General features: G+C 32.8%; 1 protein-coding gene across 4 annotated transcripts in view; it reads left to right on the plus strand.

The window, feature by feature from the left end:
• CNBD1 (cyclic nucleotide binding domain containing 1) overlaps nucleotides 1-22,655 on the plus strand; it is a 629,195-nt gene that overhangs the window by 421,109 nt on the left and 185,431 nt on the right. For all 4 annotated transcript variants that reach the window (XM_054498740.2, XM_054498739.2, XM_054498741.2 and 1 more), the window contains exons 7-8: nucleotides 19,624-19,761; nucleotides 21,484-21,616. In XM_054498740.2, coding sequence (XP_054354715.2) covers nucleotides 19,624-19,761; nucleotides 21,484-21,616 — 271 coding nt within the window. The remainder of the gene's footprint in view (nucleotides 1-19,623; nucleotides 19,762-21,483; nucleotides 21,617-22,655) is intronic.

Genomic DNA, 22,655 nt, shown 5'->3' on the forward strand with positions numbered 1-22,655 from the left:
AAACACTTTAGAAGATCCTCATCTGTTCTGTTAAGCCATTGTATTCTGGTATCTTCCTTATGATCAGTTCACTTTTATAGACAGTTGGAACATCTACTATGTGTTCATTTCGTGATTAATACAAAATAGTTTCTGTATTGGAGATAATGATGATGGAGTGGGAATGGGTGGAAATGCATCTGATAGCTTCAGTTTAATGCTATGAATAGAGTGACTAAAGTAAGCACAGTTCATTGTGGGCGCAAGAAGTTGGAGCAGCAGACCCAGATTAGAGAGTTGAGGAGAGACTTCCTAGGGTTAGTGGAGCTCCTTTTATATGTGTTCCTTGTAAGATGTCACCTGGAAAGAATGATCAAAATCATGATGATATTATATATAGTGGTTGCAACCTTGATGATCATTCTTCCAATTAAAAATGATGTTTATATTTACTTTAGTGTCCTTGTCAACTATGATGACTACAATTTATTTCTCCTTATAAGCTTGTCATTTGTGTGAAAACCATGCATGTTTGTATATAATAACACTAGAGCAGTTGAAACATTTTTTATATTTTTAAGCTTTTTTTCAGATAATTTTTAAATGAATTGTTTTTGCCCACCTTTAGAACTCAGTATGCATAATTTGAACTGGGCAACATGTACAGCTAGTTGAATACATTATTCAAAATCAGGACATGCTGGCTGGCTTTGGTTCCTTAAAGAGGCGACTAAGATGTTACTCAGCCAACATGTAAATAAATACACACAATCACGAACAAAATTGTTTTCAGTAAACTTAGGTAAGTAATTGTTTTTTCAAAGCATTTACATTATATTCACATAGAATAGTATGTCATCCAATGAACACAGGTCTGTTATTCTTCTATTATTAGTAGAATATAAACCAAAAATTATTTAGAGCAGGACCATGAAATTTTACCAAGGCAAACAAAATTCCTAACCTTTGGTACTTTACTCCTAAAAGAGCTTAATGGATAATATATTTTACTTATACTCAACATATAAATATAACGAGCCTAGAAATGGAATTTCCAAGGCCAAAGAAAATTAAATGTAAAACATTAGCAGGCAACAGAGAAGATACAACAAGAGGAAATTAATCAATTTTTAAAAATCTAATACTATAATTTTAAGGTACTTTACACTTCACAAATATCAAATCTTAGCATACTCTTTTATACCATATATTACATAAAATATCACTGTTACTTTATGTTGAGTATTAAAAAGTATTTTATTTTATTTTATTTTTTATTATACTTTAAGTTTTAGGGTACATGTGCACAACATGCAGGTGTGTTACATATGTATACATGTGCCATGTTGGTGTGCTGCACCCATTAACTCATCATTTAACATTAGGTATATCTCCTAATGCTATCCCTCCCCCCTCCCCCAACCCCACAACAGGCCCTGGTGTGTGATGTTCCCCTTTCTGTGTCCATGTGTTCTCTTTGTTCAATTTCCACCTATGAGTGAGAACATGCATTGTTTGTTTTTTTTGTCCTTGTGATAGTTTGCTGAGAACAATGGTTTCCAGCTTCATCCATATCCCTACAAAGGACATGAACTCATCCTTTTTTATGGCTGCATAGTATTCCATGGTGTATATGTGCCACATTTTCTTAATCCAGTCTATCATTTTTGGACATCTGGGTTGGTTCCAAGTCTTTGCTATTGTGAACAGTGCCGCAATAAACATACATGTGCATGTGTCTTTATAGCAGCATGATTTATAATCCTTTGGGTATATACCCAGTAATGGGATGGCTGGGTCAAATGGTATTTCTAGTTCTAGATCCCTGAGGAATCGCCACACTGACTTCCACAATGGTTGAACTAGTTTACAGTCCCACCAACAGTGTAAAAGTGTTCCTATTTCTCCACATCCTCTCCAGCATCTGTTGTTTCCTGACTTTTTAGTGATTGCCATTCTAACTGGTGTGAGATAGTATCTCATTGTGGTTTTGATTTGCATTTCTCTGATGGCCAATGACGATGAGCATTTTTTTCCTGTGTCTGTTGGCTGCATAAATGTCTTCTTTTGAGAAGTGTTTGTTCATATCCTTTGCCCACTTTTTGATGGGGTTGTTTGTTTTTTTCTTGTAAATTTGTATAAGTTCTTGTAAATTTGTATAAGTATATTCTGGATATTAGCCCTTTGTCAGATGAGTAGATTTCAAAAATTTTCTCCCATTCTGCAGGTTGCCTGTTCACTCTGATGGTAGTTTCTTTTGCTGTGCAGAAGCTCTTTAGTTTAATGAGATCCCATTTGTCAATTTTGGCTTTTGTTGCCATTGCTTTTGGTGTTTTAGTCATGAAGTCCTTGCCCATGCCTATGTCCTGAATGGTATTGCCTAGGTTTTCTTCTAGGGTTTTTATGGTTTTAGGACTAACATTTAAGTCTTTAATCCATCTTGAATTAATTTTTGTATAAGGTGTAAGGAAGGGATCCAGTTTCAGCTTTCTACATATGGCTAGCCAGTTTTCCTAGCACCACTTATTAAATAGGGAATTCTTTCCCCATTTCTTGTTTTTATCAGGTTTGTCAAAGATTGGATAGTTGTAGATACGTAGCATTATTTCTGAGGGCTCTGTTCTGTTCCATTGGTCTATATCTCTGTTTTGGTACCAGTACCATGCTGTTTTGGTTACTGTAGCCTTGTAGTATAGTTTGAAGTCCGGTAGCGTGATGCCTCCAGCTTTGTTCTTTTGGCTTAGGATTGACTTGGCAATGTGGGCTGTTTTTTGCTTAAATGTTAAAAAGCATTTTTCACATAAGATAATGGCATAATAATTTTATACTCTTTTAAAAATTAAAGTAAATAATAGGAATAATCTGGGTACTTGATCAAATGAATGAAACTCTAGATTCAAGGATGGCAGTTTTAATCTTTGAGCTAAATCTAGGCTACAGTCTCTTTTTCTTAATAAAGTTTTTATGGAACACAGCCACACCCATTTACTATATATCATTTATGACTGCTTTCTGCTAAAACAGTAGAGTAATTGTGACAGAAACTATATGGTCTGCAAAACTGAAAATATGTACTATATTGTCTATTACAGAAAAAGTTTGCCAATCACCTCTCTAAATGGAAACTACTGAAGAAATGAGTAAAATATTAGAAAACATACTTGTAAACACATTGTTAATTTGGCAATAAAACAAAAAATTCACAGAAACATAGGTAATAATCAGTTGGATAATATCATTAATTAAAAGATTCTATTTAAGTAGCTATACAAAAGATTGAGCACTTAAGAAAAATATAGTACACTGTAAGCCAGTACTTTTGGAAGAACATTATACATTTTCTTTGAAAGATATCACAGAAGGGTTAAATATAGCTAAATTACATTCATGGACAGAAACATTCAATATCTTAAAGATAAGTGTCCCCTAATGATTTATACATTTCATGCAATTCCATTGGAAAAAAAAATCCAAACAGGTTCCTTGTGGAACTTGAAAAGGTAATTTTAAAAACAATACCAAAGAGCAAAAGGCTAAGAATACACTAGATATTCCTAAAGCAGATACTTTGGAAAGAGGAGCTTTTCCTATTAGGTATAAAAACACAAAATAAAGCTATAATAACTAATATTCGGCACTAGCGACTGATAGGTGAGCACACTGACATCTAAGCAATTCCAAAAATGAGGTCCACATAAAAAAAAAGGCTTTTTTTTTTTTGAGACAGAGTTTCGCTCTTGCTGCCCAGGCTGGAGTGCAATGGCACTATGTCGGCTCACTGCAAACTTTGCCTCCCAGGTTAAATGGATTCTCCCGCTTCAGCCTCCCAAGTAGCTGGGATTACAGGCATGTGCCACCACCCTGGCTAATTTTGTATTTTTAGTAGAGACGGGGTTTCTCCATGTTGGTCAGGCTAGTCTTGAACTGCTGACCTCAGGTGATCTGCCTACCTCGGTCTCCCAAAGTGCTGGGATTACAGGCGTGAGCCACTGCACCCAGCCACAAAAGAACTCTTGATGTAGAACAGTGACATGAAGAGCAGTGAGTAACGTGGGTTCATTCATTTGGGTGAGGGCAGTCAGTTATGCAGACAGAAAAGATAAAACTGCATGCCTACTTTACACCATTCATAAAACTTAATTTAGGCGTCACAAGCCTAATGGTAAAAGGAAAGACTTCGAATATTTTAGGTGCTCTTTTCTTCATGGTATCATAACAGAAAAACACCTTAAATAACAGACTTATAGAAGGAAACTATATTGATACTTGTTTAAAATCAGCAGCCATTTGTTCATCCAGAGATATTCTAAGTAAATGAAAAGACAAGGCACACACTGGGTGAAGATATTTGCAACATACACAAATGGCAAAGGATTAATACCTGGAATGTATAGTGATCAACAAATCAAAAAGGACAATATAATGAAAATTACAAAATATATAAATTTGTCTATTACAGAACAGAAACTATGAAATAAATTGGCAAGTGCAAGTATGTTCAACCACTTTAGCAATCAAGGAAATGTACCATAAATAATTTGTACATTTAAAAATAAATCTCAGTAAATAACAAAAATGTACAGTGAATATTATTTCTTACACCAAATTGGCAAATGCAAAAAAATTAGACAATATATAATGATGGAGAAATTGTGAAGAAATAAACATTGGAGGTGTTCCTACTGCTGATATGAGTATAAGAATTTGTGTTTTGGAAAACGGGTTGGTATTAGATGCTCTAGTGCTAACATGGCTTATAACAAAGAAATGTATCCATAGTCATATATTTTAGAGATACTATTATATATCAAATGAGGTAACATGTACAATAATGCTTCTATCACAATTGCTTCATAGCTAAATGCTGATAAAAATATAAATGTTCATCAACAAATGAATAAGTAATTTGAGTATAGCATACAACAACAGAAAATGAATGGACTACATTAAACATTAACATGGTTGCATATGCTACCTTTATCTAAATGGGAGAAATTTGGTTTCTTTATCCACTTAGTGGGTCCAAAGTAATTCATTTTATCATTGTTTTTCAATGGATATATGATTATAAAAGTAGAGCATATAATTAAGAAGCTTAATCTCTTTAATGAATATGGAAAAAGCAAAAATGCAATTCAAAGTGTTCATTTTAACTATATGCAAAAATTGTTTAATTTAGCCTGCTAGTATTTTTGTTTAGTTTTATTCTGTTTGCTTATATGTTTTAGGGTCTGGCGATACACATGTAGGTTTAACATGGGCAAATTGCATGTTGCTGAGTCTTGGTGTATGAATGGTCCCATCACCCAGGTAGTGAGCACAGTACACAATAGGTAGCCTTCCAACCCACACCCTCCTCCTACCCACTCAAGCAGTCCCCAGGATCTATCAGTCCCATGTTTGTGTCCATGTGTATTCAATGTTTAGCTCCCACTTATAAGTAAGAACATGAAGTATTTGGTTTTCTGTTTCTTCATTAATTTACTTAAATAATGGCCTACAGATCCATTCATGTTGCTGCAAAGGACATGATTTTGTACTTTTGTATGGTTGTGTGTTAGTCCATGGTGTATATGTACCACATTTTCTTTATCCAGTCCACCATGATGGGCATCTTGGTTGATTCTATGTCTTTGCTATTATGAATAGTGCTGTGATTAACATATGAGTACATGTGTCTTTTTGGTAGAATAATTTATTTTCCTTTGGGTATATACCCAGTAGTGGGATGGTTGGGTTGAATAGTGGTTCTATTTTAAGTTCGTTGAGGAATCCCCACACTGCTCTCCACAGTGGCTAATTTACATTCCCACCAGCATTGTGGGAATGTAACCTCACCAACATCTGTTGTTTTGTGACTTTTTAATAATAGCTGTTTTGACTGGTGTGAGATGGTATTTCACTGTGATTTTTATTTGCATTTCTCTAATAATTAGTAATGAGCATTTAAAAATATATTTACTGGTCACATGTATGTCTCCTTTTGAGAAGTGTCTGTTCATGTCCTTTGCCCATTTTTAATGGGATTTTTGCATGTTGAATTATTTAAGTTGCTTGTAGGTTCTGGATATTAGATCTTTGTCATATACATAGCTTGTGAATATTTTCTCGCATTCTGTAGGTTGTCAGTTTACTCGGTTGATAGTTTCTTTTGTTGTGTAGAAGCTCTTTAGCTTAATTAGGTCCTACTTGTCAAGTTTTGTTTTTGTTGCAATTACTTTTTGGGACTTAGTCATAAATTATTTGCCATGGCTGATATCCAGAATGATATTTTCTAGGTTGTCCTCTAGGGTTTTTATTGTTTTAGGTTTTACGTTTAAGTCTTTAATCCATCTTGAGTTAATTTTTGTATATTGTAAAAGAAATGGGTCCAATTTCCATTTTCTTCATATGACTAGTCAGTTATCCCAGCACCATTTACTGAATAGGCAGTCCTTTCCCTATAGTTTGTTATTGTCAACTCTGTTAAGGATGGTGGCTGTAGATATATGGCTTTATTTCTGCATTTTCTATCCTGTTCCATTGGTCTATATATCTTCTTTTGTACCAGCACTATGCTGTTTTGGTTACTATAGCCTTATAGTATATTTTGAAGTTGGATAATGTGATGCCTCCAGCTTTGTTCTTTTTGCTTAAAATTTGTTTGGCAATTCAAGCTACTTTTTGGTTCCATATGAATTTTATAATTGTTTTTTCTAATTCTGTGAAAAATGATGTTGGTAGTTTCATAGGAATAGCATTGACTCTATAATTGCTTTGGGCAGTATGTCGATTTTAACAATATTTATTCTTCCTATCCATGAGCATGGAATATTTTTCCATTTGTTTGTGTCATCTATGATTTCTTTCAGCAGTATTTTGTAATTCTCATTGTGAAGATCTTTTACCCCCTTCATAAGCTGCATTCCTATGTGTTTTATTCCTTTGTGGCTATCGTAAATGGAATTGCTTTCCCCAGACTGAACTGGAAGAAACTGAAATCCTGAACAGACCAATAACCAGTTCCAAAATTGAATCAGTAATAAAAAGCCTACTAACCAAAAATAGTCCTGGACCAGATGGATTCATAATTGAATTCTACCAAACATATAAAGTAGAGCTAGTACCATTCCTAGTGAAATTATTCCACAAAATGAAGGAGGAGGAACTTCCTGATTGTGTGAAGCCAGCATCATTTTGATGCCAAATCCTGGCAGAGCTATAATGAATAAAGAAAACTTCAGGCCAATATTTCTGATGAACATAGATACAAGGATCCTCAACAAAATACTAGCAAATTGAATCCAGCAGCACATATAAAAGTTAATTCACCACAATCAACTAGGCTTTTATTCCTGGGATACAAGGCTGTCTCAACATACACAAATCAATAAATGTGATTCACCACATAAATAGAATTAAAAACAAAAACCACATGATCATCTCAATAGATGCAGGGAAAGCTTTTGATAAAATTCAACATTTCTTCATGTTAAAAACCTTCAAGAAGAATTTATGAGGAATTTAAACAAATTTACAAGGAGAAACAAACAACCTTATTAAAAAGTAGACAAAGGACATAAACAGACACTTTTCAAAAGAAGACATATATGTGGCCAACAAGCACATGAAAAAAAAACTCAACATTACTAATCATTAGAGAAATGCAGATCAAAACCACAATGAGATACCATCTCACACCAGTCAGAATAGCTATTATTAAAAGTCAAAAAATAACAGATACTGGCAGGATTGTGAGAAAAGTGGAACGCTTATACGTTTTTGGTTGGGAGTGTAAATTAGTTCAACCATTGTGGAAAGCAGTGTGGTGATTCCTCAAAGAGCTAAAAACTGAACTACCATTCAACCCAGCAATCCCATTACTGGGTATATAACCAAATAAATATAAATTATTCTATTTGCATTAATGTTCATCAGGAATATTGGCCTGTAGTTTCTTTATTTTTTAAAAATTTTATTTATTGATTTTTTTGGCCGTGTCCTAGTCTTGTTTTGCTGTGTGGGTAATGCTGACCTTATAGAATGAGTTTGTAAGTATTCCCTTTTCTTTTTCTTCTTCTTATTCTTCATTTTTTTGGGAAGGATTTCACTAGAGTTTATATTAGTTAGTTCCTTAAATTTTGTTAGAATACAGCAGTGAAGCTGTAATGTCCTGGGCTTTTGTTTGATGGAAGACTTTTTATTATGGCTTTGATTTTTTACTCATTATTGGTTTGTTGAGATTTTCTATTTCTTCATGGTTCTATCTTGGTAGGTTACATGTGTCCAGGAAGTTATCCATTTTTTCTAGGTTTCTGAATTTGTCGTTGTATAGTTGTTTGTAATTCTCTCTAATGATTCTTTGTATCTCTGTGATCTCAGTTGTTATGTCCCCTTTTTCATTTCTTATTTAATTTTGGTCTTCTCTCTTGTTTTTAAATTAATCCAGCTGAAGGTTTGTCTACTTTGTTTATCTTTTCAAAAAAACACCATTTCACTTTGTTGATCGTCTATATATTTTTTTCAGTCTCAATTTCATTTATTTCTACTCTGATCTTTGTTATTTCCTTTCTTGCTTGCTTTTCTAGTTCCTTCATGTGCATCATTAGGTTCTTTATTTGAAGTTTTTCAACTTTTTGAAACAGGTATTTACTTCTATGAACTTATCTCTTAATACTGCTTTTTCTGTATCCCACAGATGTTAATATGTTGCATGTCAATTTTCATTTGTTTCAAGGAATTTTTAAATTTTCTTCTTAAGTTACTCATTGACCTATTGGTCATTCAGGAGACTGTTGTTTAACTTCTGTGGGTTTGTGTAATTTTCGAGGTTCCTCTTGTTAGAATGGCTTTTATCAAAAATTCAGAGACTAACAGATGCTGTTGAGGATGTGGAGAAAGAAAAACCCTTGTACACTGTTGATGAGAATGTAAATTAGTGTAGCCACTATGGAAAATAGTATAGAGGTTCCTCAAATAACTAGAAATAAAACTAGCATATGATCCAGCAATTCTACTACTGGGTATTTACCTAAAAGAAAATAAATTAATATATCAAAGGGATATCCACATTCCTATGCTTATTTCAGCACTATTCACAGTAGCCAAGATATAGAAGCAACCTAAGTGTCCATCACTGGATGAATGAATAAAGAAAATGTGGTATATATACACAATGGAATGTTAATCAGCCATAAAAAAATAAAATCATGTCAACTGCAACAATGTGGTTGGAAATGGAGGTGATTGTGTAACGTAAAGTAATCCAAGCACAGAAAGACAAGTATCACATGTTCTTAGTCACATGTGGGAGCTGAAAGAGTGAATCTCATAAAGGTAAAATGTAGGCTGGTGGTTATCAGAGGCCAAGAAGGTTGGGGGTGATGTGTGGTGAAGAGAGGTTGATTAATGGGTACAAATACACACTTAGAAGAAATAAGACCTGGTGTTTGATCAGTAGGATGATTATAGTTAACATTAATAGATTGCACATTTCAAAATAGTTAGCAGGGAATAATTAGAATGATCCTAGATAAAAAATAAATATTTAAAGTGATGGATATCCCAATTACTCTGATTTGATTGTATAAATGTATGAAATCATCACATGTATCTGAAAAATATGTACATCTAATATGTATCAATAAATAAATAAATGCCACACTGAAAAATTTTAAATTATTTTCACATTGAAGTTAGGCTGACACAGTTATTTCAATTTATATCTCAGCTTATTCAACTGAATCTTCTTTATAAGACTATATTAAATTGAGAGTAAATGAAAATGTGAGCAATTGAATTTAGTGTTATGTGGGAGAAATGTTTTCTTTTGAATAAGACAGGAGCAATGTTTCTAGTTTATTATATGAAAAAGTCTGTGATATTAAGCTCCCAAAATGTATCATCTTTTATACAAAATTCAGATCATATCAGAGCAGTCAATTTATATATGGATAAAGCATATAACAAATGAATGATGGTAATCCATTAAGCCAAAGGGTTTTTTAACTTCAATAGCTAGTGAACATGTGGTGAGCACTTGTGTATGAGTACATATAAAGTATGCATTTAAATGTACACTCCATTAAGTTTTTAATAAACCTTATGTGATAACTTTAAAAAATTTATGATTATTTAAATTAGACACTAACTTCTTTAATTAACACTAAATTTCACATTATAACACAGAACTATTTTTAGTTCTTAGTGCTCACTCTTCCGAAAATTGTTAATATGCTTATAGTTATATTTTTTACAGTGTAACATCCAAGTATGGAGGGGCAATTCTACCAAATGGTATGCTGAAATAATTATTTCCTGTGACTGAATGATGTTACTCTTATATATGAGACAGATCAATTTCCCCTAATAACAGGAAAATTTTTAAATTTCAAATAATAGTAGTACTGTAGTACTGATTATATAACAGTAGTACAATAACAGCAATAAAGAGAACCAATAATGTTTAGAAAATTCTGAAATATAGCTCAAATTATTTTATTAATTGGTTTAATTTTTAAAATATATATCTGGTTGAATTAAATATTCAATAATTCCTACTGAAATTCATGAAAATGCTGAATCATGATGGGTGACTGTTGGAATTTAGTTAATATCTAACTGGGCACATAGGAAGAAGAAAGGTTCTGCCTCTTTACTATTAAGTAAGAAGCCCAAATCTACCTGAACAGAAAAGGGAGACTGTTGTTCCAGTCAATGCTGAAGATTTTGTTTCTCTGAAAGAAATTCAAAATAACAACAAACCATTGCAAATAGGAGTACTTGAGATCCACTTGAGATTCAGTTCATGGTTATCAGCCAAACTGTGCTCTTGGACTAACAGGATGCAGCCTGAGCTGTTCAGGACACTTTATGTTGTGAGTAATGTGACACTCATCCCAGTAACTTGCTTTCTGTAAGTTCTCCAGTTACTTTATCATGAATATCGTTATTCTCTGCTGATCTACTCCTTTTCTTGCACTCTTATCTTTTTATAAAGTAGTAAGTGTATAGCTCTTTAAAAGATTTTTGAAATAATTTAATTGACAAGTTTTAAAAATGACACACACATATGACAAATATAACCTACAAAGTAGGAATCAATGGTAAATTCATTACTCTCATTACTATCTAATACGTATAAATAGTATAGGCATTGGAGAGTCTCTGTTACTAATACATTGATATTAGTTGGCTTGCTTATCACCTACAATTAACGTCTACCTATCTATATGTAGAAATTATTTTTCCTTGGAAGTTACCAATGCCTTCCTTCTATTAAGATGCTATCACCTTGATCCTTCTTTCAGTTTTTATTTTATTTAAGGGAAAAAAATATCAAAATGAGAATCAGGCTCTTCAGGACATTTTTTCCTATTACAAGCAATAATTTATGTAGAAATTTTTGGTTTACTTTGCCAGAATATCCACCTTTATGAGAAAAGGCTTGGATGTCATGGTCTGGTTGCTTGTTCTGAATAATTTTGTTACTCACTTCATAATGGGTTGATAAGGGCAAATGAGAAAAAAGTCCAAACAACAGAAATAGAGAAACGGAAGTAGATCTTGTTTAAAAGAAGCTCAGGTGCTTCAATCTATTGAATGTCAGTCTACTTTATACCATGGTGAAGTAGCTTGCATCAGAGCAATCCCCTTGCTGAGAACAACTATAAAAGCTGAATAACATCAAATTAATAACAGTTTGAAGGTTTTGAAGAGCAATCAAGGGAACCAAGATTAGAGCGGCTATAATTCAAGAAAGAAGAGAAATACATTATTTTGAGCCAGACATTTCCTACTGCTTTTCCTTAGAGACATCCAACAACTTGCAAGCATCATAAGGATAATCAAGTGAGCAGAAAATAGTGAATAGAACTTACAGGATCCTTAGAATGCCAGAGCACCATGAATCTGAGTTTAGTCTACCCAGGCAGTCAGGCCTTGAGGGGCCAAGATACTGAGAAAAGGGAACCAGAGAAAATGGAGGTTGAATAATATTAATTTTTTTTTTTGGAAATATACATCTGGTTGAATTAACTATTCAATAATTCCTTCTTACATTTATGAAAGTGCTGAATCATGATGGGTCATTTATATATATATACACATATGCATATATGTATATGTATAGATTTATTATGAGGAATTAGCTCATGTAATTATGGAGGCTGGCAAGTCCAAAATCTGCAGAGGTGATGTCCAAGTTTGAGTATGATGGCTGAAAACTGCTATAGAGCCAGAAAAAGCTATTGTACCTGTTCTCAAGCTGTCAAGGAGGATAATTCTGCCTTATTCAGGGGAAAGTCAGCCTTTTATGCTATACAGGCCTTTAACATTTTAGGTAAGACCCACCCACAGTATGGAGGGCAATCTGATGTACTCAGTCTACATATCTAAATGTTAATCTTTACCAATTTAAATCAGAACTCATCCAAAGACATCTCCAGAGAAACACTCAGAAAAATGTTTAACCAAATATCTGGACACCCCATGATCCAGTCAAATTGACACATAAAATGAACCATCATGGAATTTGAGTAATATGTAGCTACGAATTTAAGAAGTAGAACTTTCACCAGTCTCATGTATTTTATAGACATAAATTATGAGTCCTGGGTCTGTCAAGCATAAGAGGTTCTTAAAAATGTGTCAGTCTATCAGTTGAAACCCAGAACCAAAACACTGTCCTAAAGACTGAAAACCAGTCTCAAAATACCTCAATTATTGATTGGGGCCATTTAGTATGCTCCTATACTAATTGACTGTGAGAAAAATAAAGTACCTCAGAGAAAGATGACATATCTAGAACAATCAATGGTTTTCATACACAACATCCAGCATTGACTAAAAAGTTACCAGGAGTGTCAAAACACAAGAGAACATTTTTAACAAACAATAAAAAATCAGTAGAAACAAATACACAGGTAATTTAGATATTGGAGTTATTAGTTTACAATAATAATACTATTTTCAAGATCATATCTGACAATGAAACTAGAATTGTTAACAATAAATAAGAAAATGGAAGCTTCATAACTTAAAAATGTAAAATGAAATTAATAACTCAATAGATGTAGTTATTAGCAGATTAGACACTGCAGAAGAGAGTTACTAAACTGGAAAGTTGATTAGTAGAACATATCATAAGTAAATATGAAGAAGAAAAAAGACGAATGATAGAAAAGAACATAAGTTAGATATGAGAAATGAAAAACTCTGATAAGTATGCAATTAAAAGCCCAACAAAAGGATAAATAAGAAATATAGTAGAAACAATATTTAGTCCTGCCTGAAGCAGAACTGATTGAAATTTTTTTCTGACTGTGGAAAGACATCTAATAACAGATTTAAGTTGCTGTATGAATTACAAGTGAGACAACCACAACTAGACACATAAAAATTAAACTAATGTAAACCAAAGGTAGTTAAAAGTCAAAGTAGACAAAAAAGAAACACACTCCAAGGTAAATTTTAATGAACTCTTAGCAAATAATGAATGCCAGAGAACAATAACATATATTTTTAAAGCATTCAGGAAAAAAAGTAACTTCCAACCTAGACTTTTATAACCAGTAAAACCATCATTTAAATGAAGGCAAAATGACGTTGTATTCAGACAAACAGTAAAGAAAGATCTCATTGCAAGCAAAGTTACAGTGAAAGGAATGACAAGGAGACAAACTTTGGCAGAAACAAAGTTATCCAAAATTCAAATACAGAAAAGTAGAAAGAACTGAAGAACAAAGAAACTTCTTGGTGAATATGTGGATAAATCTGAATATTAGCTGACTGTATAAATCAATATTATTCCTTGTGAAGTTCCTACATGTATATAGAAATAAAATACATCAGAAGTAGCAAAAACAGCAAGAGAATAGTAAAAAATTTTTCAATCCCTGCCTTTCTGAAAAGTGGAAAAGGTAATATAGCACTTCCTTCTTATCTGTGGTTTCACTTTCCAGTTTCAGTAACCTGAGGTCAACTTTGGTCTGAAAATTCCATTATTATGTTTAAACTTTTTTCTAAATTTATAATTTTTCTATTTAATTAATAGTTATTTTTGTTAATCTCTTATTGTGCCTAATTTATAAAGTAACCTTTATCATAGATATGTATGTAAAGGAAAAAAACACATATAGGATTCAGTATTATCTGCAATTTCTGCATGCAAAAACAGTCTGGAATGCATCTTCCATGCATAATGAGGGACCCTGAACTTAGGGTACACTTTAATAAGACAAGGATGCATTGGTAATAACTAGACTAATCAACAAAATGATAATAAAAGAATATATAAGTTAAAAGAGAACATAGAATGTAGAAAAAATATTTGATTAGTTCAAAATTTAGCAATAAGTAGGAAATTACACAAAGAAATAGAAAAATAGCAAATATTAAGATGGCAGATTTAAAAGCAAATATACATTAAATGTAAACAGACTAAATACTTTCATTAAAAAACAAAGATTGTCATATTGCATAAAGCAATACCCTGTATGATTACCCACCTTATTGGAAGGATACAGAAAGTTGCAAAGTAAAATAACAGATAACACAGATTATACTAACCAGAAGGCCAAAGTAGCTGTACTATAGTAGGCAAAGTAGATTTTATTGCAAGAGCATCATTAAAAATAAAGATATTTCATAATGAGTATGAAATGTATATGCACTAAAAATTGTTACCTCAAAATATACAAGTAAATATGTTTATGTTTTATATAGATTATATATATATTTATATATATGTATAAATATACAACTATATTTGTGTAGTGAAACCACAGATGAAAAGGAAATGCTTTATATTACCTTTTCCACTTCTCAGAAAGGCAAGCATTGAAAAATAATATATTTATATATGTATGAGGGACATAATAGGAAGCCATGATTAGCCAACTTTTAAAGAGAAATTTATTGGCTACATTTACAAACTGATTTGATTTGTAGGTTTTACTTAGAAAGTACATATTCATATTATCCTGAAAGATAATTTTTTTCTATAATTGAAAAGGTGTTCCTCTTTGATTCAGCATATAGGTTTGGAATAAATTTATCCAGAAAATTTCTATTTAAACATACAGACCCGTCCCTCAGCCAATGGGATGCATTAGGTCCCCAGCAGATTGTCCTCACATTCAGTTAGTTCCAACTTTACCTTCCAGATACCAGTGTATAGTCCCACATTCTCCCTAAGCATGTGAAATATTATAAAATGCAATGTCTTTCTGTTCTTTTCTTATCATGGTTTGGTTTTGAGAATGCACTTTTTATAAAGGCCATTAGAGTCTAAATCTTTGGAGAAAAATAATTATTTTCAATCTGGAGCAGTTCTTATTACTCTTCTTTGGAGACTTAGACAACTTTGAGAATATAATTAAAGCTATAGAAACTCATTCAAGAAAAATAGATGTACAAATAATCACAAACTATGGAATAATATATTAGAAGTTCAAGAAGTTCATCTATTGACTAGATTATGAGGGCCTGATCTTTGTGTGTTTTTTTTTTTTTTGTCCATTTCATCAGCCCCTTAGAAAAGAAAAAACATGTTATGCAAACTTTAGAGCAAGCTACTGTTTAAAAATAGTACCTCTAATTTTACTTATGGATCTTATTTAATGTGTAAATGCCTGGAAGCTAAAAGCAATGGAAAAAATAAGGACAAAAATTATACCTATGAAATACTTCTGTTTTTCAGGAAATTCTATTTTTATAAAATACAGTTTAGAACAAATCTCAACATTATGACTTTATTCAAAAGAAAGATTTATGGATTTACCAATTCTTATTCAGAGGGAGATTGTTCACGTTATGTGTTATTATAGAAGTTGAAAAAAAGCATGAGAATATATCATTTCTTAATAAACTTAGTTATCAATCTATTTTTCAGTAAAATAACATGAGAATTTACAAGTATGAGAAACTGTCCCATCTGTGCAACTCTGCCAACTATCCCTACTAGAACAGGATTATCTATGTAGCCTTAATAAATGATATTTTCAAAAAAGTTGAGAGAGACTGAGCTATAAAGTGAATAGCTTTATAGTGTTTTCTCATTTAAAAACTGCTATATTTATTAAAAATTCAGAAAATACAGAATATAAAGTAGACCATGATTATTACCTGCAGTTTTCAGATATAACAACTGTAATCATTTGCTGTATATCATTTAGATATTTTATGTATATTTTTAAAGGTATCAAAACAAATAGCACATGTATGGAAGATAACTCAGCATTCTGTTTCAAAGTCACATTTTAAATTTCTTTAATAAGTGTCTAAAATTTACAAATGTAATACATACTTTTTATGGCCATTGAAACAAATACAAGGAGGTTGGAGGAAATTTTAATAAATATTCTGCCATTTTAGCTCCATCACTATCCCCTGAACATATGAACCGTATCAGCCTGACATGTACGCTTGCACATCTTCCTCTGAATTGACACTGGCATTTAAACAACTACCTACACATATGGATTACTGTTTTTGTAACTGTTCATTTTGTAAAAAACAATTTTTAATATACTATCTACTATTTGTTTTTTTAATCAGAATTCTTCCAGGCTAAGATATATATATGTAATGAATTTTTACCAGTATATTAAAACTTAGACTTGGTTGAATTCCTTAAAATGTATTTATTTCTACAAGGTAGATTCTTAGGAGATGGGTTTCTGAGTAAGACACTGCATACATTTTTTAGTTTATTTTAATAGATATTGCCAGATAATTTCTCATTTTTAAAGGTTTTTACAGTTTCCAGAGTTATAAATGAAAGTTATCTTCCTAATCCCATAGGTTAGAGGACTTCAGTATTTTCAGTCTGGTGGATAAAAACCACGTGGTATTATGACATTAATTACAATTTTCTGTCTCCTACTGAGATTGAGCAGGTTTCTTTTGTGTGTGAGTCATTTGGTTCGTCTCTTCTGGAAATAGTTTTTCTTCTAAAAATATTTTTGGTATTTTTCAATAACTGTTTTGGTTGTTTTCTCTTCTTTAAGTGAAATTACAGATGTTTATTAGATATTTGAGGTATTATTCTTTATATTTGCCATTTTTGTAGGAAATATCCCTCACTTCATCACTTTATTTTTTTATCATTGTACTTTTTTCAACTTGTATATAATTAAATTTGTAATTTGAAGGAAACCTATACAATATTTTTCTTTCCTAGCCCAAGAATATAAAGATTCTCAAATATTTTAATTCTAACTTTCTGCTTGTCTCTTCTGAGTTACTATTTGAAAGCAATTTAAATCTCTCTTATTTTAAAAGAGTACCATATTAGTCATTTAAAAATTATTATATATCAATAATGCTATTTACATTTACCAATGTTTTTAGCTAATTATTTGCCCTCCGTTTTGGATTCAGTATTGTTCTAGCTGGAATTCATCTTTTAGTCATTTGTTTCTTATGATGTCTAAAATTATTTTCTTGTTTCTTTACTCTTACTCTAAATTGCTATTTCAAGTAAATAAAGAATTCTGGGTTGAAAGTTATTTTTCCTGAGCACTTTTAAGATAACCATATTTACAGAACAAAATGGAAAATTATAAATATTAATACTTTTAAAAATAATTCAACTAAAATAATTGGTATGTAAAGGGTATTGGAAGTTGTATAATTTCCTAATTATTAATATTAGGGAGTCTGATGATATTTTTTAATTAATTGAGAAAGAAATCCTTAAGAATATTATTCAAAGTCATGGATGATTTTTGCTTTTATAATGGCTTCTTAGGTAATTCCAACTAATGCCCTAAAACTATAGATAAATTGAAAAAATATAAGTGGACAATATCTGCTTGAAATTTTGATAGCTAATGAGATCGTAAATAGGAGATATAGCAGAGGAGAAAGATTAGGAGAATATACCAAATCCTGGGCAGGAATATAAAAGCAAATGCATCTTTCAGTTTTGTGTGTTGCTTGGTTTGGACAACTCACTTCTTCCCTCAGCTCTGGAAAACTCGCAGCCATTATCACTTATGTATCACCGTTTTCCATCCATTCTTTTCAGTTTCTTCTAGAATTTCTATTAGATATATGCTAAATGGTCTCATCTATCTTCTGTAGCTTTGCAACCCCCTTCTTATTTCCATTTCTTCTATATTTTATTCCAGAGTATTTTCTTGTATATTATCCATGTAATGAATTCTTTTTTAAATTATCTTTAATCTACAAATTATTGTGACCATTATTTACAGAAGTTTTATTTTGTTCTTTTCCAAAATACCTCTTTTTGCTTCCATCATGTCATGTTCTGATTTTTATAGTCTACATATTTTAAATATTTGTAGTTGGTCAATTTTTTTCTCCTTCTTCATGGACTTCCCTTTATAGGGGTTTATTCATTTGTGTGGCTTGTAATTTTTTTATTATGATTTTGTCATCAGCAAGGATTGCTTTCTGTGGAAGTTCCTTTCTCTCTGAATTTATACATAAGGTTAAGTTCGTATAATACCTTCCTGGATCCTAGGAGTTTTACTAGTTGTGTACGAGGCTTTTTATTGATTTTTCAGCTTTGGGTCTTCTACTATGCATAAGTGTATGCTCTGTACTCATTCAAGTTGCAGACCTAGGTTCTTGATTTTCTAACAATCCTGTCCAGTTTCATGGCTAGATAGCCAGCTTCTGTGTGGCTTTCATAAAGTACTGGATGTAGTTCTTCCTGTCCCCACTTCACAACTGGGGCAATCCTCCAAGTTCCTAGACTTTAGGCAAGGAGACACAATTCCAGGCTCTCACCGTGCATGGCTCCGGGTCCCATGTCCTGTTCCTACATGTACAACAAGCCTCAGAACTCAGCTCTTCAGGACCTTATTCGGGTTTGATAGGACTGTGGCCCACTTTGGCCTCAGCTGTGACTGTTTGACATTTTAAATTTCCTCTATATATTTGGACTTGCAGATTCGAGCTCAGTTATGCATTTAGTTAAAAAGAAAAATAGTCTATGGATTTGAAGTAGAAAAATGGAAGTTTTCCCATACCATTTTAGATAGGCATATCGACCTGATGTTTTCCCTAAGAAGCTCCTCAGCCTCTCATAAAAATACACTCCTTATCCTTCACATGCCCTCCACTTTTTCCTGGGTAAATATAAATGTAGGTTCTCTGTGTATCTATATATAATATCATTATAACGTAATAACTCATGACATGTGTTCTAGTAGTAACATTTTTCCATGCCTAATATTTATCATTTACATATTAAATTAAGCAATCATCCATAAATATATATTAATGGTTTATATACTGTTTAACATTTTATTCATTTTTGTTATTACTGAATACTACCAACATGTGATAATAAAACAGAAGATCATATATATAAGTGTACAATATTTCTTCATTCTTTCAACTACTATTTATTGGATGGCTGCTATATTCCAAGCACTCTAATAGGCACTTTAAATCACTGAATAAAACAGAAGATTTTTTATGTTATTTTCTTCATGTCGGTGAAAAAGAATGGCCATTTCTCTTGCCTTGGGAAGTGACATTGAGCAGAAGTAGTAGGAGCCATCCATGCAGAGACAGTTTAGAACCCCCTCTTTCCTAGAATGAAAGCTTGACCTACAATCCAATCCTTCTCTGGCATTTTTATGTTGATGAGTGGTAATAAACATTAAATTGTCTCTGGTATTTTTACAGCTTAGCAAATGGAGTACCTTTGGGACTCTGGAAGTTATACCTGAGATTGATTCGGAAACACAGATGTTCTCGGTGGTGACAGAAGATGATTGTGAAATTCTTAAAATCCCAGCAAAGGGATATGCAAAGATAAAGGAGGTAAGATGATATCTAATATTATATAAAAACAAAAATTGGGCATAAACTCAAGCTACATTTTGATTCTCTAGACAAAGACAGCTATATTAAATTTTAATTTAACCTAGAGACCATAAAAATGTTGTTTATTTGACAAAAATCACTTAAGAGTGCTGGTGATAGGTAGGTGAGGTGTAAACAAAGGTCTCAATGAATATATTTTAGGTAATTTTTAAATACCCTTTGGCTTTTCATTAATTTCAAACTCATTAATTTATTCATTCATTCATTCACTCATTCATTCATTCGTTCAACAAATATGTGTTTTGCATGTTTGCAGCATGTCATATGCTAAGAATACTAGAATAATAAGACAGATAATAGTACTGCTGCTTTCCCAGTCTCATAGTCTACTTTAAAAGGAAAAATACTTGAATGTGATTGGCATGATATTTCATAATTACAACAGATATCAAACTCAGAGCTGCATGAATAAGTGATAACAACTTATTCTGATTCCCTAATTCTGCGTTTTTAAGATAACTTCATTTACTTAAAGTTTAATAATTTATTCTCTTCTAATCAAATCCAAATTTTTTCTTGACTCCTATTTTTCCTCCTTTGGATAGCAGAGGAAGTTTGTATAAATAATGAGATTGAGGCTAGGGGCGGTGGCTCATGCCTGTAATCTCAGCACTTTGGGAGGCCAAAGAGGGTGGATCACCTGAGGTGGGGAGTTCGAGCCAGCCTGACCAACATGGAGAAACCCCTTCTCTACTAAAAAGACCAAATTAGCTGGGGTTGATGGCACATCCCTGTAATCCCAGCACTTTAGGAGACCAAAGCAGGCAGATCACCGGAGGTCGGGAGTTCGAGACCGGCCTGACCAACATGGAGAAACCCTGTCTCTACTGAAAATACAAAATTAGCCGGACATGGCGGTGCATGCCTGTAATCCCAGCTACTAGGGAGGCTGAGGCAGGAGAATTGCTTGAACCCAGGAAGTGGAGTTTTTGGTGAGGAAAGATCGCACCATTGTACTCCAGCCTGGACAACAAGAGTAAAACTCCATCTCAAAAATAAATAAATAAATAAAAAATAATGGGATTGAAAGGTTTCCATGATCCTTCTGTTTCATTTTTTTTTGAATGAGCTTAAGCCAGGTGCAGGTCCTGCAGAAAGCTGGCTTAAGCCATGGTTCAGTGCTCATGTGGAGTGGAGTTGAGAAGACATCCATCTTCTTGGGTCTCCAATTGTGGGGAATTCTTGTGATTTAGTTGTCCCAGTGTCAGTAGTGCAGGTAATTCTCTCAGAATTCAATGTTATTCCAAATCCCTGATGTTCATTTGTTTTGATTTTCAGAGTTGCTAGCTTTAACAAAAAATTCTGTATGTTTTGTTTTTATTTCCCAAATATCAGTACCAGTTACTTGATTTTATCAAACACAACTTTTTAGTTTAATCTTGACTATGACAGGGTTTTTAAAAACTTCTAAAACATTTATAGAAGTATAATATATTATGAAAGGTGAGCAAATATAATTTTAGTAAGTAGATCTGAAGATTAACATTTTAATATGTCTATGTGGCCACAGAGTGATGCTCTGATAAAATTCAAATGTATTCTATACTAACTTATATTCGTATGGCCTTTATTTTACTTCTCTCACCATTTATCTATTTGCTATTTCTTTGATTTTAAATTGCCTGTTATTAAAAATTTGATAATGTCATTCTATTTTAGGAAAAAATAAAACTTGAAAATATGCAAAAGTTGAAATTAATCCGTATGTGTCCTTATTATGAGGAATGGCCTACTTTATCCATATATGAGCTAATTGCACTCCTTAAATGGAAAAAATTTCCTCCAGGTCATGGTGAGTTTAATGCAATTTTAGATCATTTTGTTTGCATTCTGTTACATTATTGGAATTGAAATTCTTCATAGTTGTAATATTTTATACAATATTTCTTCATATAAATATTCTCTAATTTATTTGATAATAACATTTGAATTGGACATTTAGATTATTTCCTGCTTTTTATTAAAAATGATACTATGCTGGCTTGAAGAGTGGTCTCAGGACTAACCTTACTTTTAACATCTCTCTCTACTCCCTATAACTGTTCCCCCCTTGCTCCACCCTGACAGTTACTATAAGGGCCAAACTGAAAAGGATAAATACTAGAGGGTATAGCCACTCACACAGGAGAAAACGAAAAAAAACATTTTTTTCTTTTCCTTTTTCCTGGGTGGATAACTATTTAAGCAGCAAGGTTGCTAATCTGTACTTGTGCTACATATATTAGCCGTGGAAAAAAATAATTATGGAGAATGAGTGAGGCCTAGATAAGAGAAAGCAGCAGTGAAGCACCTACATTTTCAATATTCAGCATAGCAAGGATGCACGGATTTCCTGGATTATGTGTAGACAAAAAGTGCAGGTGGTATTGAGTCATTTTGCATGATTTGTCCACCTATGAAAGCCAATTTAACAAGGGTTGCTAACCCAAGAGGAACTGTGGTAGGATGGGCCAGAGTGTGTCCGGAATTGGTGGGTTCTTGGTCTCACTGACTTCAAGAATGAAGCCGCAGACCTTCACGGCGAGTGTTACAGCTCTTAAGGTGGCGCGTCTGGAGTTTGTTCCTTCTGATGTTCAGATGTATTCGGAGTTTCTTCCTTCTGGTGGGTTCCTAGTCTCGCTGGCTCAGGAGTGAAGCTGCAGACCTTCGCAGTGAGTGTTACAGCTCTTAAGGCAGCGCGTCTGGAGTTGTTTGTTCCTCCTCGTGGGCTCGTGGGCTGGCTGGCTTCAGGAGTGAAGCTGCAGATCTTCGCGGTGAGTGTTACAGCTCATAAAAGCAGCGTGGACCCAAAGAGTGAGCAGTAGCAAGATATATTGCAAAGAGGGAAAGAA

The sequence above is a fragment of the Pongo pygmaeus genome, chromosome 7 (assembly GCF_028885625.2).
Source record: "Pongo pygmaeus isolate AG05252 chromosome 7, NHGRI_mPonPyg2-v2.0_pri, whole genome shotgun sequence".
Classification (NCBI taxonomy): domain Eukaryota; kingdom Metazoa; phylum Chordata; class Mammalia; order Primates; family Hominidae; genus Pongo; species Pongo pygmaeus.